Consider the following 9,457-nt stretch of genomic DNA (forward strand, 5'->3'; position numbering starts at 1 on the left):
ATGGCAGTTTCTGTTTTCAATCAGCTGCCAAAACACACCTCATTAAACTCGAGCGAATTCAGTATCTTTGTCTCCGTATTGCGTTGGGATGTATGCCCTCAACGCATACCATGAGTCTCGAGGTTTTGGCAGGCGTACTCCCACTAAAAGATCGCTTCAATTTATTATCTCTTCGGTTCCTCATCCGGTGTAAGGTTATGAACCCATTGGTGATCGGAAATTTTGAGCAGCTGATCGAGCTAAATTTTCATTCTGGATTCATGAGCTCATATCATGAAATCGTCTCCATGCAGGTTGATCCTTCTTCGTATATTCCCAACCGTGTTTGTTTTCCTGACTACATCATTTCCTCTGTGCATTTTGATCTGTCCATGAAGCAGGATATCCATGGAATTCCAGATTATCATCGATCGGGGATCGTTCCTACGATTTTCGAAGCAAAGTATGGGCGTGTCAATTGTGATAATATGTACTTTACTGATGGGTCCTCTATGAATGAGTCCACAGGATTTGGAGTGTTCAACAATTTTTTTAGCACCTCACACAGTCTTCAGTATCCTTGCTCAGTGTATATTGCTGAATTGGCAGCAATACACTGGGCGCTGGACAGCGTCGCCTCACGACCTGTTGAACACTATTACATTGTAACGGATAGTCTTAGCTCTGTCGAAGCTATCCGTTCAGTGAGGCCGGAAAAGCACTCGCCGTACTTCCTTGAGAGAATACGAGAAATTTTGAGTGCTTTATCCAGACGCTGTTATGTCATTACCTTTGTCTGGGTCCCTTCACATTGCTCAATTCCGGGTAATGAGAGGGCTGACTCATTAGCAAAGGTAGGTGCAATTGAAGGCGAAATTTATCAGCGTCAAATCGCCTTCAATGAATTTTATTCTTTAGTTCGTAAAAATACCATCGTTAACTGGCAACGCAAATGGAACGAAGATGAATTGGGCCGGTGGCTCCACTCAATTATCCCTAAGGTTAGCCTCAATCCGTGGTTCAAAAGTCTGGACTTGAGTCGGGACTTTATTCGCACCTTCTCCCGACTCATGTCCAATCACTGTTCGTTAGACGCGCTGCTTTTTCGTTTTAATCTTGCCGACAGCAATCTCTGCGGTTGTGGCCATGGTTACCACGACATCGAACACGTTGTTTGGTCGTGCGAGTTGTATCTTGTCGCCAGATCGAATTTAGAAAACTCCCTTCGGGCTGGAGGAAAGCAGTCCAATGTGCCGGTGAGAGATGTGTTGGCTCGGTTAGACCTTGATTACATGTCCCAAATATATGTTTTCCTTAAAGCTATCGATCTTCGAGTGTGATTGTTCATACATCCTTTTCCCCTCCTTTTCGTCCTTCGCGAGCTATCGGTTCCCTTCCTACTAACATTAGAATAAGTTAAATTGTAAACACATATTAAATGTAAGGATAGTTTTAAGAATTGAGTGTGAAGTGTCAGTGTGAATGAGAATGTGAATGTGAATGTGAATGTGAATGTGAATGTGAGTGCGAGTGTAAACACACATCTCCTTACATCCCATCCTTTTCCTAATGAAAATGTGTCACCCTTCTAAACTCGAGTCGACCGCGAGTAATCGGTTTCCTATTTCATTAACCATAGAATTAAGGAAACAACATGTTGATATATGCTAGTTGAAATATAGTTAAGAGTTTGGCTCCATTAAACTTATGTAACTGAGCCTGTAAAAATAATCGGATTAATAAAAAAAAAAAAATGTTTGCTGGGTGATTCTCATTTAAACAGATTCAAGGGCTAAATGAATATAATAGGTGAGATGGGAAGAAACATTATTAACATGAAGCCGTACCTTTTATGGGAACATAATTCTAAAAATTCTGTAAATTCTGTATGAAACCCAAACAATCTATAATCTGTATCTACAGATTCTTGGTTTCAAAAAGTCTAAAAAATCTGTAGAAATACAGATTATTCTGTTGATATGGTAACCCTGATCACCAGTGAAAACTCCTGTTCTGAAGCTTAAATCATTTAGAATCCGGAATCACTGTGCATTTTACAGCAACGGGCGTAGTAGGCGTAGTCTGAAATCTTTTGACAGTAAATTGTTTGGAAAATCTGTGTCATTCGACGGTAAAAAAATTCACATTCATCCGTTTTGTTTCGAAAAAGCTGTGCAGGGTGGAAGCCAAGAGAAAAAAAAATTGATTTTGACTTCCACATGAAGAATTCGGCGTGATCAGGTACTAAATCGACCGTGTATAATGTGTTGAAACGTTTCCGTGAACTTACAACTGTTCGGATGGATCAGAGGGCGCGTAGTAGGGGAACTTACGATCGGAAGCAGAGATTGGAGGTATTGAGAACAATTAAGATAAATCCTGAACTCCTGGACTACGACATCACCAATAACACAACTGTAACCAAAGCACCATCCGGAGAATCCGTATGCGAGAAAGTTATCGTAATTTCCGTTCCTGTGAGTAACCAAACAAGACGCACAAGCAAAATTTGGTGACCAAAAGACGCCCTCGAAGAATACTAATTGTACAACATGGTTTTGATGAAGTACAAAGATGCTGATGGATGACGAAACGTACGTGAAGATCAATTTTGGACAGCTCCCAGGCCAGAAATTCTAGAAGGCCACTGCCATAGGAGACATCCCCAGCAAGTTTAAGTGCATTTCCGCTGATAAATTTGCCAGGATGTTCTTGGTTTAGCAAAAGATTTGGGGACCGAAAAGCAAGGTTCTCGTCACAAACAAGACAATGGAAATGTATAGTAAAGTAAAGAGTGTCTGCGGGAACGTCTCCTTTCGTTTAACAAGGCTCACAAAAGCCCCCTGAAGTATTGATCAGATTTGTGTCGAGATCATGGAATAAAATAGCCGCTGAATAATTTGTTCAATTACTTTTTTTAAGAAGAAACAATAAATTATCTACATTTTGATAAAGAAACATTTTTTGTGCCTTTAACCTATCCCGAGATACAACTGGTTTTGTGATTTAAGGTTCCGAATGAATCAAGCTTCAATTATTCAACACTACGTCGAGACAGTGAAATCCCTCTAGGAGTATTAATGGCATCTAACATGAAGAATGCTTGAAAGCGGTCGTCTTGTAACGAAGATGTCATACAGGGTGTTATTCTTCAATTTAAGCTCCTCCAACAGGCTTCATGAGTTTGTTATACGAACAAATGAACACTATCAGAAAACAAAACCGACATTGTCATTAGCAACATACTTTTGTACATACTATTATACTATTATTATTGATCTGTTTGTGCATGTTTAAATTTATTGCGTTGGGCTCTTTATTTTCCAAAGTAGCTTTCCCTCCGAACCAAACCGAAGCAGACCTTTCGCGAGCCATCATTTGCATTACACTTGTGTTAAGTTTGAGTTCCAAGGAAAATAATTCTGTCCGCTAATAACGAAACTAAATTAAAATAAAAAAAGGCAGCGTGTGTCTAAAATGTATGACCGTGTGTGGTGAAGGGACTGTGCGTGCGCAAACAATTGGCAGAGGTATTATTTCCATCTCGCTTATACTCAATATTCACTCCAAGTCTCTCATTTTTATATAAATATTTCCTTCACATTACATTTTTTTAAGTGTGTGTCTCTCGCTCTATCTCTCTCTCTCATGTTAAACTATTGCTTCTTTTGTACACACATTTTCGCGCCAACTAAAGGTGTGTCTTGTTTTTGAATTGTACCAAATTTTAATAGCAACTCGCTTCTCATTGTTTTATTTCAAAACTATGTTTATTTTTCACCACTCATAACGTCATTACAACTGATGGGATCTGTTGAAGAGCTGTGGTTCGCATCACTCAGTTGTGGTGGCAATTAGTAAACGAATTGACAGATGCTACAATTATTTCCCTTTTTTTCCTTTCTTTCCTGTATCTGGAAACCACACACCCACCCACACATACAAACACCTACCCAATCCACACAAAATTTGTTCTTGAACCACTCACCATCCGCACCATCTGAATGTTCGAAATACTGGAACCATCTTCCCTCGCAAAACTATTCATCACAAACACGCCCAGTTCCTGGAGCAATCGTGTCCGGAACCGACGACGAGCCGAGGAACCGGTTCAAGCGGTGCAGGTGCGGGAGTCAAAAAGATGAAGACCCAGTGTCCAGTGTCCCAGCAACCGGCACCATCAACCGGACCCACCACGGTGGTAGTTGTCGACACGACAAACGGGACCGGTGGGGAAGTGTTCACACTGCAAGAAACCGAATCCACGAACGCACCACCCGCCATCACCATCGGGGCCGGTATCCTGAAGATGCGAGACACCGCCGTAACGCTCAACCCGCGAACCATTAACGACACAAGGTAGCGAAACTGCGAAACTTAGAATCATTAAAATAATAGGGGCTGAAAGAGTTGCCAAAAGCGGACAGTTATTTTCTTAAGTTTTAAGTGCCCTTACGTTTTTTTTTTGTGTTTGTTTCAGTTATTTTTGAAGCTATTTGGTTTCGTACCTGGAGGTAAGTTCGCATGCTTGTTGGATGGTTATACGTTTGCCTGTCTCCCACGTGTGTTCTTCCGTTGGTGAACTGGTGCGAACGAATTTCCCACGTTTCCCACGGTGAGGTAAGCTCTCAGGCTCTCATTATCTAAATTTACTTTTTCACAAAAAAATGTCCCGGCGTAAGTACGTTTTTCTTCCTAATTCCTCTGAATCCAGGCGAACATCTAATTCTGTAGCTGACGGACTTTATTTCTCTTTACATCCTGAAACAGGTTATAACCACCATCGGCCCCCGTAAACCCCAGCGCCAGTCATCGAACGCCAACTCATCGATCGCCTCGGATGTCATCGAAGAAATGTTCCCCGATGGACAGCAGCAGCACCAGCAGCTTATCTGTCAGGAACCCATCGAAGCACCACTCCTCGCTCCACTTCAGAGTCCTGCATCACCTTCTGTACCGCACAAAATTTGTCTGGAGACGTCCTTTACCAATCTTCAAACGCCCGGCCAGGAGCAAACCCACCCACCTAGCAAAGCATCCTCAGTAGCGGGGGGCAGCACATTTGGCGCTCGCAGTCAAATGTCGAGCATCATGGATGACAGCGGTGTTCCGAAAAGTCTCTCCGGACCAAGTGAGGCTACGACCGTGATCCTGAACGAACACCTCGGCCAGCAGAAGCACCCACACCACCATTGGGCGCCAAGTTCCGCCAGCAATGCTACGACTGCCAAGATGGTGAACTTTGACGCTTCGCCGAACGTGACCCGGGCGGAGACAACTCAACGAAAGCCAATAAGTTTGTCCTGGAACGGCACCCGACAGAACTCGTGTGATCTTGGGAAGATCGATCTCATCCACGACGATTGGTTCGGACTCGCACCGTTGGCAAGTCCCGAGAGTTTGTCGGAGCTTTCCAGCATTAGTTCGCGAGCTAGCGTTGGGGTGAACTTGGCTTCCAGCATCGATCGGTATTTGGAGAAGATAAGCGAGAACAAAGAGTCGAGAGGCGATGGGACGGATCCCTTGCTCGAGTCGCAGCTGCACACTCCCAAGGTGATGCGACGGACGCCGAAGGTAAGTGGGAATCTGTCGCTGTGTGCCGAAGACATGCGGACGATCAACAGCTACAAGCGGATGGGGAAGATCTTCGTGCTGAACCGGGTGCCTTCGGATAGTGACTCAACGGTGGATAGTTACGAGTCGGCACATAATGTGATCGTCCTCAAAGGTAACGGAATAATCGGTGCCGATGAACTGACCACGGCGGGTACTTCGCCGATCAAAGAGAACTCCAAGTCGGCAGATAACCTCGACGAAATTAACGCCGCACGTCAAGCGACTGTGGATCACCGCGGTACCTCGAGTTCGGGTGGTGCTGGAACCAAGAAAACCTCATTTACAGTAAGCGATAGTGCGATACAGAAGGAGTGCACCTCAAACTGTCCGTCGTGTCCCTGTCGAAGATCCCAGGGAGAACCGTGCTGCCAGAAATTCAACCATCGTGAATGCTACAATTACAAATACACCTCGTTCAACATATTCAAGTTCAACAACAGCAGGGATAGTGGGGGTACGCATGACACCAGCAAGACGGCCAGCTCCAGTGACACCTATCATAGCGCTCTGTCTTCGTTGACCGGCGATCTTGACCACAGCGGTTCCAGTACAAATAACTTTATCTCCAGCAGTAGCAGTAGCAGTAGCAGTAGGACTCTTCAGAACACAAGTCTCAAACCGGGCGTTTTGGAGTCACATTTTCCCGTCCATCAGGAGGTACCCTCCGATGAGCATCTCTCGCTTCTCTCGAACCCCGTCGGAGGCAGTCCGATTCGATTGTCCACCGTTGCAGCGATCAACAGCCAACGGCTGAATCTGAAGAATCAACTAGCTGGCTCGTCCGCCAGCAAGCGCTTCCACAACGAGGACGACATCGGTGCGTTCTCCCGTAACGAGTCCCTCCCGCTGCTGGCGAATCTCGTGGAAAAATCATCCCCAACCAATTTCGTCCGCAAGAAGAATTCCGTCTATCCCAGCACCGCTGGTCATCCCATCGCCACGGCAGGTTTCAGCGCTGGGAGCAACAGCAATGGCGGCGGGAGCATCGCAACCATCCATTCGTCCTCGTCGTACTCATCGGTGAATTCATCGCCCGGTCGGCATCCGAAGGGCGAGAGCAATGTGTGAGGGGCTCACCACGGCTCGGAAATCTTAGTTTAGTGCAACTATACTCAACCAGCGGCTCAGAAATCATTAGCATTGTTTTTTGACGTAGGACTACGTCCCTCAGTAACGTTTTGATAAAATAGAAATAGCAAATGCAGCTTTCGTTCTACGGACAATGTGGATAGAGAAAACATTGCAATTTGAGTTTCGCCCGTTTTCATTTATTATTTATTTATTTATTCAGAAGAATATTCTTGTAACGTAAGACAATAATGTTTTTGATGTAACAATGTGGATGAAATATGGGGTTACTTATTCAGTTTTGCTACTACTTATAGCTCTTTTTTTTCTACTCGTTAAGTGTGAGCTTCACTGGAGCCTCCTCTTGAAAATTACACCAGAATTGAATCGATTTAATCGCAGTTGGTAGACTATTCCAACTGCTGTTGCTGTCACGAAGATTTACTCTGAAATGAAAATATGAGTCAAGGCATGCGTCCAAAAATGAACATGTTTGTTGTCACATCCTGTGCTGGAAAATTTTCTGAGTTAGGAGAGAAAATTGTTCGTTTGAACAAATCACTCATCTTCAAAGTTTCAAAGCAATTCATGCATTATCATAGCATCAGGAGAATCTCTGCGCCAAAAATAAAGGATTCGAGAATGCTGTTTTAATCGTTAATCAACTTTGACACGAGTTCGTGAATCATCGTGAGTTCTAAGCTTTGCTTGAAGCACAGTATAGCGAAATTCCATATTTTACAGAGGTACGATGGTTTGATAGAGGAAAAAATAGTGCAATGAGCTTTTAACTTTCGTAAAGAAATTGCAGAATTCATGTAAAGTAAGGGAAAATCGGCTGAGAATTATAAAACGCGGAATGGATGACAGATTTAGCTTTCCTGGCAGATATCACAAGCCAAATTCAAAGCACATGAAAAAAATCTTCATTCATTTTCTACCCAATTCAAATTCAATGATGGACATGCCACTGAAAACATGCAGATAGAACTCTTTGAAACACAGTGTGATCTAGACCTGCGGGACAACATTGAAAACCACGATCTTTTGGATTTCTACTCTTGATTTGTTTTCTACTTCCACAAGCGCGAACTAGGAACTAATAAAACATGCTCATTTATTGCTTATTTGTTCGAATGTTTGTACTGAAGAGTTTCATTCTTGCATTTTTATATTTTTTATATTCGAGTTTTCGCCGATTATGATTTCGTAGTCCTACGTCAACAATGTGGTCGTGTCTTACGAACAACCCTTCTTCATTTGTTTTTTTTTTGCGGCCCGCGATACCATTTCTGAATCGTGTTTGTGGCCCATCTCAATAAAAAGGTTGAGTATCGCTGGTTTAGTGTATCAACTTCCTCTCCGAAGTCCATTCTCTCGTTCTCAAGCACACTCAATCCGTGTTCCTTTAGGGGTAGGCTAGCCTTAACAGTGAATCTCATCATACCAAAAATTACAAATAACTTCTCTAGTCAGACAATGTGCGTGTGTACGTGTGGGTGTGGAAGCGAGAAACGCCCCCTTCTTGTAGCGAACGAATGTGCCAAAAACAATTGAAGATGAAACGAGACGAGGTAAAGTTAGCTCTAAGTTAGACGGTAGGAGGATCAAGAAAAGTCAATTCAACTATTATAAGCTTGTGACCAAAATGCAGCAACTTGCCGGGCGAATGGGTACCCGATCGAAGGAGTGAAACTCGGGAAAACGCAGAGAGAAGACCACACTAGCTAATATACAGAAGAAGTTTCAAATTTCAGGACTACTATTAGTGGGCAGACAAACCATAATGACTTATAGCGGTTAGATGATGGAACTAAGGAATGCGTAGATTTTGTATTCAGTCAGTATCCACTATAAAACACTTGTTAGAGAGCAACATAATAAACCAATTCATAGAAGAAGAAGAGGGAAGATGGACACAAAGCGAAAGAGGGTCTAAATATTCTAAATTTTGTACATACAATCATTCCCGCTCCGCCGGAGGACACCGCGGGAATGTTATTCACGAGACAAGAAAACAATAACGTGAGCAGAAAACACTCTGAAAATGAAAGCGGAAGCGGAAAAATAATCGTGAAGGACAAATTTAGTGAAAGACAGCATAAAACCAATGGGAAAATTCTCAATACACAAACAAAAAATCAGCATTAAATCCAATTGTATAATCAAAAAAGTCATAAATTAGTGTAACTAAACTTCTCTCGGATACATTGAAGAGCAAAAACAAAACGGAATTAAATAAACCAAACAAGCTAAATTAATAAATGAGAACTAAATTAGCGGTGAATTGCAAGAAAACAAAAAAGCAAATGAAAACTATGAAATATTATTACTATTTAGAGAATATATTTGTTAGTTGATCGAAGTAGCGCATGAAAAAAATGAAATAAACTCTCTAATAAAAGTTTTGTCTAGTTCGAGTGTGGGTGCATTCTTGTGTTCAGTGAAATTCCCTATTGTCTCCGAATCGCATTTCGCTAAGGGGCTGTCCACATACCACGTGGACAACTTTAGGGGGGGGGGTTGGTAAGGGGGTAAGAAAATGTCCACTCTTGTCCACGGAGAGGGGGGAGGGGGTATAGACTGAGTCCACGTGGACAGGAAGAATTTTCTCTCCGTAATTATCAATAAACGGATTGAGAAGCCTGAGAGTGCTGTCCAGTCAAACGTATTGGATGTCCTGTACCTTAGCGATATTTCCTCGTCGAGTGTTACTGTCCTACCCCCGCTATGAATATGACAGTCAATTATAAGTGACAGAAAGCAGCAGCAGAAGAAGTAAAAGTTTTTCTTT

At 42.9% G+C, this 9,457-nt stretch overlaps 1 protein-coding gene across 7 annotated transcripts in view; it reads left to right on the top strand.

Annotated features, from left to right (window-relative positions):
• LOC129762216 (diacylglycerol lipase-alpha) overlaps window positions 1-9,051 on the top strand; it is a 176,303-nt gene extending 167,252 nt beyond the window's left edge. For 5 of the 7 annotated variants that reach the window (XM_055760271.1, XM_055760270.1, XM_055760272.1 and 2 more), the window contains one exon: window positions 4,750-9,051. In XM_055760271.1, the coding sequence (XP_055616246.1) occupies window positions 4,750-6,663 (1,914 nt within the window). In that variant the 3' untranslated portion in view covers window positions 6,664-9,051. Of the gene's footprint in view, window positions 1-4,042; window positions 4,339-4,459; window positions 4,596-4,749 lie in introns of those variants that run through there. The other 2 variants (XM_055760277.1, XM_055760275.1) reach the window with 2 other exon arrangements.
• Window positions 9,052-9,457: the final 406 nt, after the last annotated feature.

The sequence above is a fragment of the Toxorhynchites rutilus genome, chromosome 1 (assembly GCF_029784135.1).
Source record: "Toxorhynchites rutilus septentrionalis strain SRP chromosome 1, ASM2978413v1, whole genome shotgun sequence".
Taxonomy (NCBI): Eukaryota; Metazoa; Arthropoda; class Insecta; order Diptera; family Culicidae; genus Toxorhynchites; species Toxorhynchites rutilus.